The sequence below is a fragment of the Ornithodoros turicata genome, unplaced genomic scaffold (genome assembly GCF_037126465.1).
Source record: "Ornithodoros turicata isolate Travis unplaced genomic scaffold, ASM3712646v1 Chromosome24, whole genome shotgun sequence".
NCBI lineage: Eukaryota > Metazoa > Arthropoda > Arachnida > Ixodida > Argasidae > Ornithodoros > Ornithodoros turicata.
Genome location: NW_026999345.1, coordinates 2,408,099 through 2,425,603, shown reverse-complemented (window position 1 = coordinate 2,425,603; position 17,505 = coordinate 2,408,099). Strand labels below are relative to the sequence as shown.

The 17,505-nt window shown below is 43.9% G+C and overlaps 1 protein-coding gene across 7 annotated transcripts in view; it reads left to right on the top strand.

Annotated features, from left to right (window-relative positions):
• Positions 1 to 26: 26 nt before the first annotated feature.
• The window catches only part of LOC135373415 (zinc finger protein 271-like), a 31,482-nt gene continuing 14,003 nt past the window's right edge, over positions 27 to 17,505 (top strand). Inside the window, exons 1-6 of one of the 7 annotated variants that reach the window (XM_064606628.1) lie at positions 27 to 202; positions 275 to 414; positions 2,966 to 3,067; positions 3,204 to 3,436; positions 6,947 to 7,099; positions 13,137 to 13,289. In XM_064606628.1, the coding sequence (XP_064462698.1) occupies positions 3,226 to 3,436; positions 6,947 to 7,099; positions 13,137 to 13,289 (517 nt within the window). In that variant the 5' untranslated portion in view covers positions 27 to 202; positions 275 to 414; positions 2,966 to 3,067; positions 3,204 to 3,225. Of the gene's footprint in view, positions 203 to 235; positions 415 to 2,965; positions 3,068 to 3,135; positions 3,437 to 6,946; positions 7,100 to 12,768; positions 12,882 to 13,136; positions 13,290 to 17,505 lie in introns of those variants that run through there. The other 6 variants (XM_064606627.1, XM_064606630.1, XM_064606626.1 and 3 more) reach the window with 6 other exon arrangements.

Sequence of the window (17,505 nt, the reverse complement as noted above, 5' to 3'; positions counted from 1 at the left end):
CGGTATTTATGGCACGCATATTGAAGAATTTCAGCTTAAATTCAGCTGTTGGGCGAGGCAGGCCCCAAACGTCCAAGAATCAATGAAATTCATTAGCTTGTCGTCGTCTGCTATGGCGCCATGAGCCATTCAACGACATTGTCATCGACGCCGGCATCCCAACAAGAACATCGGAATGGCAGAAGGCAGAAGCTTTGAATGGGTAAGTTATGTAGCTTTCGAGCCCCTAATGATGAAGGCACTCAACACATATATGTTGGGTATTGAAGAACAGACTCAGCATGAGACCCATTCCTGAAACCCATTCCGAAACCCTGAATGGTTCATTTTGAGAGAGAAGTCCGTCAGCCTGAGGAAAAGCACCCGGGATTTTTCTTTGTGTTCTTCGGAGTGTTGCAGTTCCGCCACTCTGTGGTATGTATGTCTACAGTGATGGCGTTTAAATCTATCACTATTTGTTGTCTCTGTTTTCATGGTCGAGGAGGCATCCAGACCATGGGCCCCTGCCTTTTGGATGTTTCTGGCTCCCGGCTACGTTTTTTTAAAATATTTTTGTTGAGCCAATAAAATTTCTGTTTCAAGTGTTGTGGATGTCCTGTATTGCGGAAGGGTCGCAGTGGGGGGCGAAATTTGTGCCACTCCCCAACTGAGTGTTTGCTTCAACCATATGACATCAAAGGCAGACTGAAGCAAAACCTCGGTTTGAAAGTCACCCAAATTTCGTCCACTTGTGGCCCATGACCAGGAAGCCACCCCCACACTGTGTCCTTAAATGTCTCGCTGTAAGGAACACTATGCAGGATGTTTTGTCATCACAAGACAGCAACACCTCATCAAGATAATGAGAGATTTTGAACGCCATACTGTGCGTTGGAGATCTGCACGGGCCCCAGTCCATCCAGCCATTGATTTACCCGCCCGGCCCGACGGCTCCGTACCTGGCCCGGCCCGGCCCCCGAATAATTCCTAGGTTTCCAAGCCCACAACCGGCCTGAGCCCTATAAATTTATTAAAGGCTGTGTCTAAAGGTGCGTCGGACGGGCCCGATTCTTTATGCAGCGGGGTCCGTCGGATGGTCCGTGGTATGAGGAACTAGACTCTGTTTACTAACCTAACCTAGAGCTGCACGAAGCTAACTTGCACTAACCTGACTAGAATAAACTAACCGAACCTAAACTAACTTGATCTAACACAACATAATGTTAAAAGCGGAGTGTCAAGACGGACTCCGATGTATAAACAGTCTGGTCCGTCGGACCGACGGACCCCATTCTTTACGCAGCGGGGTCCATCGGATTGTCTGTGGTATGAGGAACTGGACTGTTTCCTAAACTAACCTTACCTAATCTAGACCTGCACGAAGCTAACTTTCACTAAACTGACTAGAATAAACTAACCTAACTAACCTAACCTAAACTAACTTGATCTAACACGACATAATGTTGAGCCGACGGACCTCTAGACACTTCCTTTATTAAATTAAATTAAAATAAAATTTATTATATTAAATTTAAAATCAGCCCAGTGAAAAAGCAAAAGTCTGTAAAAGTTGACCATAGTTAACTGACAGTGGGGTAACATATGGTCGAGACTGACATAGGCCCGGCAATGTATGGGCCTGGGTCCATATTGTCAAATATCGGGCCAGCCAAGGCCCGCAGACAGAGGGCTTTACCCGGTCCTCGGAGTTTCGGGTAAGCCCGGGTCCGCACAGTGTTCTACTGTGTGTCACAATGCAATGTGACTCCACATAATCGCCGGACTATCACAGTTAGCCTGCCACAGTAACGGCAACAACAACAAAAAAAACTACGGTTTGACGAAACGTTACAAGGTTTTCGATAAGAATTTAATAGCAATTCAAAACGACTTTACTTCCAATGAATACTTGGCACTATGCCAAGAGATGAAGATATTTTTTTTTTTACTGCCACACGTTACCACTACAGGTACATAAGATGCACCCACATGCGCGTATGTTTAACAGTTACCTTTAACATTACTAGGGGTGAGCGTGGATAATGTTGACAGGATCTGCATCGGCACTGTTCCCGTGCAGGTAAGATCCGCATCTGCAACCACGTTAGATGATATAGGTGTTTCTGCATGGGTTTTGAGTACATCCGCCCATTATATTTGTAGGAAGAAAAAGCCCCACGACAAAAATGTTACGTTGCATTTTCCTTTTTCAGCATGCAAAGCACTTGCTGAACACGATGCCACCCAGAATTTGTCCAGAAAAACGCTGTTAAAGGCACAGCAATGTAGACGACGATACACATCTACACCATTTTCGATTACAGTCAAGCCTCTTTAATGTGGCCATTACCACAGATATTCATCATCAAGCTAACTGTTTTATTAACAAACGGTATATGACACACATAAAAGGAAACAGTGCGTAACACAAGGCTGTGTTACAATCTGTTGCAGAACAAGAGACATCGTGCAGAACATCTTGCACCTTATTTGCGGAAGAAATTCAATAAAATTGTCTGCGTAGTTTTTCCAACGATATTGCTCGACCAACGAGCATTACTCGTTGAACTGATGGCGGTCATACTATTGAGGGAAGAATACACCTGTTCATCCCCCGAAAAATCTTGGTCATTGTCGGATAAGCGAGTTGTCATGTTAGCGAGGTGGATTTACCACATTTTTCACAGGATTTCCATTTGGACCACCTAGTGGTGCTTCGTAATATACTGCAATTAAATAAATAAAGTAAATCAAGTATACTGACACACTGAGAATTCTACTTAGGCATAATAATGATTGAAATAGAATTGACGATCCATGTTACTCGGATGTTATCCGTTACACAAATTGGTCATTACTTCCCAGTGGGAAAGAGTACCTAGGAGAGGGGGAGCATCCTCCTTGCACATCACACATTACATATTCAGAATGTCATGTGTTGAATCTGGGAAATATTCAGATACAAATGTCTTATTTCTTTCTTCAGATGGAAAACAGTCTACGCAGAATTTTGTCAAGAACCTCTCACTGTCATCTCCTGTGTCTTGACTGAGAACCCATGTGGACACGGTTGATCCTCTGACAAACAGTGAGTCGGCACTTTTATCAGTGTACACTGTTCAGCCTTTTCAAGTTCTGTGCTTACACTTACGGAAGCTGGTGCTGTATTTTTTCCCTTCCAAACACACTTGTCCCTTTCTCTCTCTTACCTAACATGGGACAAGGACAGCAAACAGTTTACTCCCCATGAAGGAAGAGGCAAGAGATCCTTGTGTCCTCGAGTCATCACATTCCATCCCCTCGGATTCACAATTCCAAGAAATGCAGCTCTCCTCAGAGTTCAGTGGTCAGCTCGTGAGAGTAAAATTGGAACCACCAGATGTTCCATGTCTACCAGGAGAGGGCCAGACACAGCAACAGCACCGCAACGAGTCTTCGTCAGGGGGTGATGCTGATGGTAATATTCTTCTATAAACTGTACGCTCGGACGGTGAATGTTCTATAGATATAGGTAGGGCCTGACTTTTTCGGGTTTTATTTTTGGCCAAATTCGGGGGGTAAATATCGGGTGATATTTTTCATTTGAAAATTCGGGTGTATTCGGGTTAAATCCCGTTACGGCATATTCTGTCGTCAGGAATTCGGGTGATTTTTTTTTGTTTAATAAAAATTTGTCTTAACATGGAACTAATGTTTAGCAATGTAATCAAACTTTATTTTAATGCACGCTTATGAGTGTGCCACGCCCCAGATGTTTTCGGGTAGATTCGGGTTAAACCCGAATTTTACAGATTTCGTTCGGGGGGTAAATATCGGGCGGATACGGGTTTAACCCTAAAAAGTCAGGCCCTAGATATAGGCCATTGCTCTGTACTTCCATTCTGTCTGTTTCACCAGTATTTACAATGCCAGAGCAGGTTTTCTGTGTCCATGAAGGATTTTCAAAGTGCAAGTTGTTTTCGCATTCTTTTCAGTTTGCCTAATGAAAACAACACACTGTTTCATTGTAAAAAAAATTTGTATGTACATGTGCAGACAAGCATGTATATCTTTGGTTAAACCAGTACATGAATACATATTCTTCATGAACTCTTTTCAACTGCATGTCCTTGGGCATCTTTCTAAGGATGAGCAGCGCACAACTTTGATGACGTTAGCTTACTGGGGCTTAATTGTTACCCTTAGAAACCTATGTACTCAAAATTCGATTCGATGTTCGAAGGGCAAGTTTGCAGATATTCGTGTTCACACGCCTCTAATTCTTAATCTTGTCGACTGACTCAGTAGCGCCCTCGATGGCAAGGGCCCAAAGAGGATGACAAATAAACGAGCTTGCCTCGGTGTGATTCCTCGCAGCCTCTCAGCATGGACCTTTGTTCTGTCCAGTTTAATCCAGAAATTGCACTTGCACTTGCATTGCTCTTTTGGATGCACATGACAGGGACCCAACTTGGAAAACCAGAAATTGTCTGGGAATCTTGATGTAGCTGTAAAAGTCAGGGAACTCACCAAAAAGCAGCTGAAGTCAGGGAAAATCGAGGACAAGTTCCGTGACGATGTGCAGCGAATAGCGAGTGCCGATGAGTGTTGCAACGTTGCCACGAGTAGCAAGGTGGTGCAGCCTCACCAAGACTCAATAAATGACCTACTCTATGGTGGATCAGCGGCAGGCACCAAGTTCTCTTTCATTTTGAATAGGAAATCTGCTTGAAAAAGTCGTTGAAAACCTGAAAAATCTGGGAATTTGAAGGCTGCAATTTGGCAGACGTCCTGATATAAGTTGCAATTAGAGTTGCCACGTGGCCATTATTTCATCGGTACGGCCAAATATTTGCTTCTCTGGCCAGCTGCCTGTTTAAAGGGGCACTAAAATGCAAAAACAACTTGTTCTCAGATGGAAGTCCCTGTTTCAGTTAGTACAGTTCAAACCAAATTAGTGTAAACAGCGCTACTGTTTAGACGAAGAACGCAATGAAAACAGGGCCGTCTTTGGTGGAAACGAATGGGATCCCCAGGAGGCAAAGACTGCCGACGTCTAATGAAACGACGGGAGAAGCGAACGCGTACCCATCGTGCATGGCTGTGTGGATTGGAACAGGTCCGATCGTGGTGTTCTGTGTGTGAGCGACATGATGCGCACTGCTGCCTTTTTCAATACCGATTCACTGAATTGTAGCCAACAACAGTTCCCGCAAATTTTCCACTGACAACATTTGTCTTCACACCCTTCAAACACCGGCACCAGTCCGCTTCGCAACGCGCGCTATGTTTTTTCACCAGGACTGCTCCATGGTGTGGCACGCGCATCGTGGACTAAAAGCGACGACGTACAAGCTGAAGTGTCGTTCACTATGAAATGCCGAAGTGCAAAAGAGTCCGGTATAATCCTGATCGCAGCTTCGTAACGGAATCAAAGTTTTGAATTATGATAACAAGTACGAAGTCAACATAGCATGTAATGCAATTTGAAGTGAACTTGTTTTTGCATTTTAGTGCCCCTGAAGTTCTTTGTTCTGCTTTTTGCTGCAGAGCGTTCTCTAGCAAATAAAATGAGTTCCCGCGAAAGATTGATGAGCGTAGGTGACCTACAGAGCGAGCGCGAGAGCTCTGTTCTGTTGAAAAATTTGTTTCCTCGTGACAAGAGAGCATCTCAGAACGAGGGGATGTCGTGGCGTACGCTACTCCCCTCTCGTGACCAGTGACACACAGCTCGAGCACGTAAAAGCGGCATGTGAGCTGTAAATTCAATTACACAGCTAGAGCTAGGTTTCCGAGTTTTCGGATTTATTCGATAAACTCCCTGCGATGTTTTTTTTTGCAAAGAATCTGATTTATCAGATAAACTCCAATTTCTCCAACGCCCATGTGGCAGCTTTACAGTTTTTCTCGTTTTCTTCTTTCTTTGTTCCCCTTCTTCATCACCCACTTTCTGACTTCGAACTGATCCACACACACAAAAAAAAGGGTCAGAATTGGTAGCCTCCTACAAGTTTGCTGGATGCATAAATGGCCCAAAAGAAGGATAGTAAACACACTTGTCCCATCTGTTCTATGCATCCTGGACTTTAGTGACTCTACTTGACACCGGGTACTAGGCTAGTTTGGCACAGAACAGTTCTGTGTTTGTCACAGCTGCTACTCATTTTGAGTCTGGGTCCCATTCACAATTTGTGCAAATACGCTTGTTTGTACTTCAATAGCTCTGGGTAGTAAAACGTGTCAGTCACTTTTGCACTTCTTTCCTTACATTGTCTCTGCAATGACTGCTCCGAAATACTCCAAAACCGGCGCTGTTCACTTTTCAGATTTTTTTCATTTTTCTAATCCTCCGAGAAACTACGAGTTACGGAAAAATTTAAAACTTCAAAAAACCCCCTTTGTATTTTCCAAAATGAAAACTCCAAAAACTCGGAACCTTACCTATAATGCACCGCAAAGCGAAAATGTTTCACATGGAGCCTCCTGGTGGACAGCTTGGCAGACGAAGCAGAAATTTGGGCGATGTGAAGTGTTAGTTCATTTCTCCTTTAAAGACAATACGGGCAGTGTTTCGTCGTATTTTGCAGCAGAAGGAATTTTTATGCGGAAATGGGTTTAAGGATGTGATTTTTGCCGATTTGATTTTTCCAGTTTCCGCTACGTCTTTTGTGTGCGCGTTCAACCACGTAGGGTCACAAAAGGAGCGTGGACACGGTAGGCTATGCGCGCACTGCTAAGTGTGTGATGTTGCCCTGAAGAGTTTACCTCACCCCCTCCAAACCTCTCTATTTCCCTCGCCCAATCACAAATTTTCTCCTCTCCCCTTCTACCTCACTCACCCAGCCGGTGCCTTTGATGGCCAAAAGTGGGAATCTCCAGTTGCAAAATGTGGAACATAGTTAGCTTCAGAAAGGGTACAGAGGTGGCCGTCACATGACTTGAAGCCTTGTAATGTGGCTTACTTCCCTCCTTTTTTGTCTTACTTCAGGAGCAACAGTTGGGATGTGTCACATTAAAAAAGAACCACGAGAGGATTCTTCAAATGAACATCCAATCATAGAAGTGAAAACAGAGCCTTACAATGTTCCAGTCTTGGCAGGACAGGAACAATTGGGACACAGCTGTCATTCAACATCAGAAGGTAAGTACAAAGTGGTTGAGGGGAATTTGTCAACAGCAAGTTGAACGGCACGATATGGACAAAAAGAGGGATGCAACAGAAACACTCTGGTTTTCTGTTCGTCATGTATCAGTCTTCCAGCTAATGTTCTTTTCAGCGGAAGATTCTCAAAGTATGCAAAATATCCAAGTATCCAATTTTGCATTACTTCAACTTTCGCAGACTCTGACCGCATAAACAACTGCATGTAATAATGTTTCTAAGTGAGAAGACAAGTATCTGCAGACGCAACCAAAGGAATCTAGTACAAGTTGTGTTTCTGTCTCTCTCTTCACATGCTCCCACGATGTTCTGCACTAACGAACATGTTCTACATCTCCAAGTGCATCTCTAGAAAAGGTACGCACAAACGATTGTGTGCGCACGAGGCTTGTTTACGGAAAGAAATATCAGCTTTTGTGAAGCTCCTACGTTGTATCACGTTTTTGTCCCTCCTCGCTGAGAGAAAAAGCACCCCATGCAATACTGCACCCATCTGTGCTTTGCATAATTATTCCGGAACTTCCGGGTCCCGCTTTGTCATATGCCAACCGGTGTGGTGTGAGCGCTTCATACTGGCCGCCAGAGGGACTTAACTACCACCGACGGCAGGAGATGAAAACGAGCACCCACGTTGGGGGTGTACCTTATGTGGACTCAAGCGTGTGCTTGCCTATGTTGGCTTGCTTGTTGCAGGCCTGTACAGTAATAAGCAATGGTTGTCGGGGAACTGGCTGTGGTCTGGCTCTGAAAGTAATACGACAGGTGTCATCGGTCGTCATAATTAGGGAGTGACTTTTTCGGATTAAACCCGATTCCGCCCGGTTATTCCGCCCTGAATTGACCTCTGACCAATTTGGGTTAAACCTGATTTCTCCCCGAATTCCAGTCACTATGAAGTCCTCAAGTGATGTTTCCACTGAAAATGAACAAAGGTCGCCACGTGTAACACATGTAAAAACGGGTCACTTACGTTCCCAGCAATATCCCAATGTGTCAACACTTTCTATGCCTTGGAGGATTACCGCTGCAGAGTTCACGATCCTGCAAAAAGACCAAAAAGAGGGATTAGGAAAGGACTTAATAGACAAGAGGAGAAACAAAAAACACCCGATAACCCCCGAAGGCACAATTATAGCCCGATTTCTTCCCGAATTACAGATAAAAAATAGCGCCCGATTTTTAGCTCCGAATCTGAGAAAGGCATTTAACCCGAAAAAGTCACTCCCTAGCCTCATAATCTGTGCTGGGGGCACAGGATCTCCAGCTGCCTCCTCATGCCGCTCCGTGAAACCAAAGGCCAAAATAGAAGTAATACGGAACATTTTTGTTCATCAGATTTGTTTTATCACTTACAGATCAATCAAGAATTTGTTTTATGAACGATGAATACTATTTCCATTCTGGTTTTGCGTCTTTGATGTTACAAGAAGGTCTCCGAGTATGAACATCTTATTTTGACCTGGGATGACAAAGTGTGTATCCAAACGTCTGGCATCAAAATGACAAAATGGCTAGGAAACAGGCAAGCTGGTGAAGATGATGCATAATGTAAGACCCCGAGACTAGGGAACATGAAGGGACAGACACAAACACGTCTGGCATTAGCTGTTGCGCAGTAGATGTTGATATATTTTGTAAACTAATGCATGCAAGCAGGTTAGCATTTCATCTTCAATAAAAGGAGCCAGAAATACAATAATGAAGAGAATTTCATAGAATGACCATGTCCTCTTTATAGTGCATATACTCATCGAAGAGGGAAATAAAATCCAAATAATAGTCATCGTGGAGCCATGTATTTCGCTAGACTGATTATCAAAAACAGAATGACCTTGTTTAGAATTGACCTCACAAGCGTCCCACATTCTAAATGGCTGACGATGCATGAAGTCAAAATCATGTGTCACTATTACCGGAGGGCATTGCAGGGCGAGGTATGAGGGTGAAAGTGTGCAGTGAATATTTAGTGAGTTTGGTGCCATTATTGACTTTTTTGAGACAACAGTTTTTTGAACATGTTCGCTGTCGGGAATATCACGATGCATTTTTTAAAAAAGTGCCTCGTGTACCTGTTTACTCCCCCTTTAACCTCTACCAGGGCCGTATATTAAAGGGGAGTCTAGCCACTCATGGGGCATGCCTATACCCGAAGCTCCACCCACTAATTAAGCTTTATAACCAATGATGTCTTGAAATATGGGACACTATCGATCGACCTATTCTCACTATTTGTCGCCCTATCCAAAATGGGCAGCACCATTTTAAGTGGGAAGCGGATTGGATAGGATTGAAAGGGATACTTGGCCGTTTGGAAATGTGGTGCAGTTTTGTGCCAATTTGATGACCGTAAACCAGATGATGCAGGGTTTGGAAGGAATTGTCGTCCACATCTGCCATTGTACTAGTGCCGGTAGAACCACCTGCTGGTGCACATATTGTCATCGGTATAATTATTTAACTTATCTACATGAATAGGTGGAATAAAAAAAAAGGCAACAATGTTTGCATCCATAAGATATGTTAACTAAATTCAAAATTGTACAGCATAATGCCTATTTTTGCCGATTTCGTTGCGATCGATATGTTCAGTAGGCCTAACACCAATGACGAAACATCGATGGCGGAGCATCAATTGAAACTTTATTTGAGAAACGTATGTAAGGATGTACATCTGCAGCGTAAAATCAGAGTTGCCTGCAAAAAGTTTTTGTCACGGAAGTCCCGCTTCACAGTGTATGTTCCTATGCTGTTTTGGGTGGCAGTAAAGCGTCGTGGCGAACCCTGCGGTTAAAATCAACCCTATCTGAGGCCAATAACTGTGATTGGCAGGTCGAGTCCCCTTTTTGGGACTCCTCTGAATGGCCATACTCCTCTCTAATATACGGCTCTGACCACTCTGATATTCGTATAGCACCACCTACATTTTAAAAATCAGGATCTGTTGCTGCACCGGTGTCGAGTAAGCAGAGTCATTCCGTGCCGATTATGTTTGCTCACACCATTACAGTGATTCATTCGTTACTCCTCTTTCCTACTGCCGTAGTATCGCTCTTTGATGTGACATGCACTTATAAGTAAACTTACCACTTCCAAATGTGTTAATAAGTAAATGTGTCATAAAACTCTCATAATAACTAGAAGCCATGCCAGCGAAGGGGGGCATCTCAACCACAACCTACTAGATTTTGACAACCATGTTATAGGCACCCCTTCCCAGCACCGCATTTAGAAGCTAGCGGTGGAGAGCGGCTACTCTTTTTCTGCAATACTTTGTTCTTCGGCTTACATTGGTATTTTTGTACAAGCTGTGGATGTCCCACGGGAGATGCTTCCTTCTAAAGTTAATTATCATGATCATTCTACACATTTTCATAGCAGCTGTTGCTGTCGTCTGCTAGGGTAGTAGTCTGCCTCTGCGCGTGTTCAAAATTCAAATTTCCATTGTCCAGTCATGATACAGATCTTGCGGGCCGATGAGTAGCGCCGCTAGCGGATCGTGCAGATGGGCTTCTCATAGGGGTTGCCGATTATGACATGGTCGTTATAATCTAGTAGGTCGTGATCTCAACCACGACCTACTCTAATCTCAACATGTGAGCCGCCATGATCGATACGGTCGGCCTAGCATGTGACGAACGGTGGCTCCTACGAGTTCCATGGGCTGTCATTTCATGTCGCAGCACAAGGTCTGAACCATACAATACAGAATCCAAGCGCATAGATGATGGCAGACAAAACACACACACTTTGCACACGGCATGGCACGCAGAGCCGAGTGGAAGCGACTTGTATTGGATTGGATACCATTGCACAGAACGCGCCTGGTCTTCACATGTGGAAAGGCTGTGGCTGAAACACTATGACCTCATTGGTTTACAGACAGGAAGAGGTCTACTCCATCACCTCTGTTAGCGATGCACTCGCAGGGATGACGCAGGAAGGAGTCGACAGTGTGCCGCAGGTAGCTGTCATCCATTTGGACCCCTGCCTTCGTCAGAGGAGACTTGAAGGAGTCTGCAATCAGGAGTAGCACATGCCTTTGCTTATTACATTCCCCAGACAGAGTGATCAAGATGAGGACTTCATGGGGACCATTCCTGTGCCGACATGAAATCGCTGAGACTTCCTGTGCTCCAGCCGTGCACCATCGTTGCTTTGTGAGCTTGCGCTGGTTCTTCTTGGAACACGTATGGTTCGTTACTGAAAGTGGGAATTAATCCAAGAGACGAAATGCTTCCTTAGGATGTCATTTATGTGGTTGTGCTGGTGGATTTTTACTCCAGGATCCACAAGCTCCCCAGCACATCTGACACTCCAGGGCATTCCATCATCGTCGATCGGAGCTTGTAAGGGGGGGGGGGGGGAGGACAATCTTCTCTACTTTCGTGTTTGAGTTGAGCTTGAATGTTCTACATACTTTTCATGTGGGAGCACTATTCAATGACCATTGAACCACCACTGCATCGACCAATGTATTGAACCACAAAGCGTTGTCAACCTGTCGTTGAATCCAGTGTTCTTTCCGAAGTTGACACGCTTGATGGCACCATAGGCATGTTCAATGCAGAGCCATATACAGAGATAGAGAGTTTGGCCATCTTTTGATCTTATCAGGCAGCAGGTAGACGTCATCTTAATGCAGTTCGCCGACTGGTTGACATGTGCTTTTGTTACTCTCTATGTAATCTACCAGGGTCTCCGGCTTATGACCCACGGACGTCTGTGAAGTAGGGGCTTTATTACCAAACTGCAAGGACTCAAGGATGAAGGTGTCTCTAAGGACGGGGACCCACGTGTCTTCCCCCCTTGCGTCGTGACCAACGCTTTGCATCAGCTTGGCGTCGGCGACATGTTGACGACTGGACAGCAATGAGCGCGGAAAGGGAGGTCGTTGAGCTGTGACGTCGCATGACGCGCTTCAAGTTAGGCTCCTCCTAATGGCCAAACTCTCTCTTTCTAAACGTCTCTGGCTCAGTCCAGGGTGCTAGGTTATGAAAAGATGACTTCCCTGGGTGTCGCGATTGCCTGGGCAATGCCAGTGCAGGATGAAAGCACTTGCTACATTCGTTCCCCTCCTTGATAACCTGCGAGCTGAGATGTGTATACTCATCCATAGAGCCTGGGACTTTGTGCACAAATATATTCCAAAATATACGTGTGAACGTCCAAATATGCACAAATATGGTGACGCCGAGAATGTTGCTCCAGAAGCTTTTACGCAGCCTGAAGCCGTATGAATACGCTAATTGACTAAAGAAAAACTTCCTCATTGGAAGTCGGAATGTGTGCTTTAAGTTACAATTAGAAGTTACAATTGGAAGAATTCAGAAGTCGGGACTTGTACACACTAAAGTTCCTCATTGGTCATTGCAACATGTCACTAGGGCCATAACCAAGGAAGGAGTTGCAATAGTTGAGACATTGTTCGCCTAACCATGGCCAACTATGGCAACCAGTTGGCAACTATGGCCGTGGCTTTCAGAAGTGCGTGCGTAGACACACATGCATGTGCTCCATGGGATTATTGAAGGAGAACAGAGGGCCATCCAAAATATCTTCAGTTTACGACATCTGATGAAAGTATATGCGTCAATTTGCCCAGCAGCACAAAAGGTTTTGACGCAGGCAGTCGTTTTTTTTTTTTTCAGAAAAAAAGTGCATAAACACAGCCGTGCTCATTCACTCTCGACTCGCCACCCGGGGTGTAACGAAATGGAGAGGGACAGACTAGGACGTCATAATGTCTGCATGGTCAGTTGAGGTCAGCTTCCTGTCTCTTTCTCTTGTGTGTGTGAGGGCTTTCTTTTGTAGTCTGTAAATCTTTTACTTCGGGGGGATTAGGAATTTGAAGGGTGACCGTGGGCATGGAGGATTTCATTTGTTTACAAACAGGGAGAGGTCTGTTAAGGTGCTATATGTAGAGCATAATTGGGTTCAGAAAAGGTACAGAGGTGGCCGTCACATGACTTGAAGCCTTGCAATATGGCTTACTTCTCTTCTTTTTGTTTTGCTTCAGGAATGGTGGTTGGCATGGGCCACATTAAAGAAGAACCTCAAGAGGACTCTCCAAATGAACATCCAATCATAGAAGTGAAAACAGAGCCTTGCAGTGTTACAGTATTGGCAGGGCAGGAGAAAATGGGACACAGCTATCATTCAATGTCAGAAGGTAAGTACAAAATGGTCGAGGGCATTTATATACCCAGGCTATCACATGAGCAGTCTTCAATAACCATTGAAAACTAACAGCCATTGAACATGTGAGTGGTGCGGCCATGTGTGTACCTCTCAACCTGTCGGGGTGTATTCACGATCATATATCAGTTGATGTTCAAGACGAAAATAACGCAACTTATGGATAAGCACATTCCTGTAAGCGTCATCCGCATACGAAATGATTCACCATGGTACAACCGCACTTTAAAACGACTAAAAAACAAGAAGAAGAGGCTTTATCGTCAAGCCAGAAGAACGTCATCTCCCCAGAAGTGGGAACAATATACCGCTTCTCTGAACGCTTATAATGCTGCTCTTAAAAATGCCAAGTCCAATTTTTTTTCAAATCAGTTACCCTCCATGCTAGCCGAAACTCCCAGGAAGTTTTGGAACACGGTAAACCCTAAGAATAAGTTGCAGATTTCCTTGTTTGATTCAGCTGGCAACCTACACTCTGACCAGAGGTGCGCAGGCATTTTGAACATGGCTTTTTCTAACTCCTTCAGCTCAGTTTGTAACATACAATGCCCTCCACTCAGCATGCAAAACATACCGCCCATGGACCCCATCATTGTCGATGATGTGGGAATTGGCAAGATCATCGATTCATTACCATTGTCATCCAGTGCGGGCAGTGATTTCATTACTCCCAAACTTCAGAAAAGCACTATTGTTTACTCATCAATTTTTCTCTCTAAAATATTTCAACAATCATTACTTGAAGGACAAGTTCCCATTGACTGGAAGTTGGGTAAGATAATCCCAATACACAAATCAGGCGATAAACAATCCCCCAATAATTATAGGCCTATTTCATTAACATCCGTGCCGTGTAAAGTACTTGAGCATATCATCTACTCTCATGTAGTGCGTCACCTAGAAGAGAATGCTTTTTTCAGCGATTCCCAGCACGGGTTTCGCAAATAATTTTCCTGTGAGACGCAACTTACTTGTTTTACTCACGATCTCCACTTCGCGTTAGATCGGTCCTCAGTTATAGATTGTATCTTTCTTGATTTTAAATGCGCCTTCGACAAGGTTTCGCACCAGTTACTGCTTCATAAGCTCAACTCCCTCAATATTAATCCCCAGGTTCTGGAGTGGATTCGGTCTTTCTTGAGCGGTCGGTTCCAATATGTAACGGCTAACAATTACGACTCCAATCTAATCCCAGTCCGTTCCGGTGTTCCCCAGGGTTCAGTGTTGGGCCCACTTCTTTTTCTCATATACATTAATGATTTACCTAGCAGCCTTCGTTCAAACTTAAAACTGTTCGCTGATGACTGCGTGCTATATCGTGAAATTACGAAGAGTGATGACGCCAGCATTCTCCAATCTGATTTAGATCACGTCCTTGATTGGTGTAACACATGGCGTATGGAGCTCAATATTAATAAATGCAAACACCTTAGAGTTTGCCTCAAAACCTCAAACTATTCAGAGTACAGCATCAACAACACCATACTTGAACACGTTTCATCGTATAAATATCTAGGTGTTCATATCGCATCGGACTTATCTTGGAGCACGCATATTCAACACATTATCAGTAGTGCCAGTCACACTCTGGGTTACATCAAACGTAATTTTTATCTAGTACCTCTTCATCTAAAGTTAACACTGTACAAAACACTCATTAGACCAAAACTCGAATATGGGGCAGCTATCTGGGACCCTTATCAAGAATAGCTCGTTCATGCCATTGAAGCTGTTCAGAATCGATCAGCACGTTTCATTCTCGGCAATTACAATCGCACCGCTAGTGTATCGTCAATGAAAAATAGCCTCTATATCCCACCTCTGTCTGTGCGCCGTAAATTGAGTCGCCTGAACCTCTTTTATAAAATCTATCACCACAACCCTTCGTTGAAGGAATCGCTCATTCTCCCACCACATTACATATCGCGTCGCGTCGATAATAGCCAGAAAGTGGGTATTCATCGCTGTGCAACCACAACGTTTTCTGAGTCCTTCATACCTAGAACATCGCTTCAGTGGAACCAACTGCCATCATCATTATCATCAATCACTGACATTACACTCTTCAAGAAATCAGCAGCAATTCATTACTCTGTCAGTGATTAGTTTTGTTAGGCCACCTTGTCTGCGTGTTTTTTTTTTTTTTTTGCATTTTTATGTTATGTTATGATTGAAATTGCCTTGTATGTGCCTGTCATTTCTCCTTTAGTTTCTTGTTCCACTCCTCTCTGTAAGCTTATGCCCTGAGGGTACCAAAATAAAATAAAATAAATAAATATAGAGATGGTCGTGGATGAATGGGATCCAATATGCTCTTCGAGACATTTAACACTTTATACGGTTTGTAACGCTGCGAATATTTTCAATGGCTATTGGCTTCAATAATAATTAGAAACTACCAGCGGGACCAGGTATATTCGTCAACACCAAATTGAATGGCATGACGTGGACAAAAAGAGGGATGCTACAGAAATGCTCTTTGGTTTGCTCTTTGTCATGTTATCAGTTTTCGAGCTCATGCTCTCCTCTGTGGAAAATTCTCAAAGTATACGCAAAATATGCACAGACGTTCTCTATACAATTTCACGTTATAGTAACTTTTGCAGACTTGGGCCGTGCAAACAACTTCATATAATGATGTTTCTAAGTGAGAGGACAAGTAACAGTAGACGCAACCAAAGGAATGAAGTACAAAATAATGCACGGTATGATCCCTTGCCTCCTTTTGCATGCTGCCACAATGTTCAGGCAACCAAAGGAATCAAGAGATAAACTGATGTTCTGAGGCTGGAACAACACACAAGGGACAGATTGATTTCAAAGGAATCAAGTACACAAAATGATGCAGGCTCAAGTTGTTTCCAGGAAAATTAGTAATCCTTTATACGGTGCAGTCCCTTCAATCTGACCTCAAAGGGGACTGAAGGTCTGTTGGAATAAAGCGAGTTAAGTTCGAACTATAGTTTCTCAATTAGCGTGCTAGCAGATGGTGTAGACATATCGCAGCACTTTAAAGGAGCATGGAAATGATAGGAGTAAAATATGACGGGACAAGTAGAAATTACGATTCCGAGCTCTGTGATGCTTATTCGCACAAAAAGCTTGAGCGTATCCTGGCGCTCCTGGGCTTTAATGAGGGACACAACCAGAAAAAGACAAGACTTTATTGTCTTCTGTGTTGTGTCCCTCATTAAATTACTATGTATACAATGTGTTAATATAGGCCATCACTCTGTCAACCAGCCGGTATATCTACAGCGTAGTAGCTGAGCCATTCCAGTCGAAACCAGCCAGCAGTGTATCCCCAACAACACCGAATATCCTCTAGATGTATTAGTATTGTCCTAATGAATTCGTACCACCAGAGGATGTTCGGTGTTGTTGGGGATAGCTCGATTGACACTCTTACATTTTGCAATAAAAAAATATGCATTCCCTTAGGGGTGTGGGACATAAGCTATTTTCTCGATATTCTGGTTTCTGGAACATTGGGGCATCTGGGGATTGGGGCAAACTTGGCCCAAATCATGGAAAGGAAATTGTTCGTCCTGTGCATCCTCCTTACGCTTGCAGAGGAAATTTATGCCCTTTCTTCACCCGTTAAAGTAGCGCGGAAGTCATTATTAACACCCAATTTTCTTTCTGTAAAACTGTTAAGTAGGATACGAAAGCAAAGATACGATGATATGATGCATTCATTCCTGCACCTCTAGTTTGAAGGTGCTGTAAAGCAGCGAGGCAAGCAGCGGCATTTAAAAGCTTATTCCGAAAGAAACCCACACTGCAAATTTTTTCGCCACAGAAAAATCTGAATATTTTTTTATCACGACTGAAACTCCATTGAAAAGACGCATGAGGCGATGCCTGGTGGGAAACAGTCTCTCACTTTTTGGGCAATATGCCCACAACACTTCTTTTTAAATGTTTCTTCGAACGAGATAGTCAGCGACACGTATTCTCCCAAAGGCAAGAACATTGGTACATCATCGAAATGAGTGACAGAGCTGTCAGTGGAATCACAGTGACAATCACGCACGCATAAATGCACCACGTACGACGTGACCACGGTAGCGGTTCAGAGACGTGGCTGTATACCACAGGCGTGGCATCCAATGTATTGCTCCGTTGAAGATAGACCAAAAGCCAGGGGACATCATGAGGAAAACTTACACACACTGGCTTAATGCAAC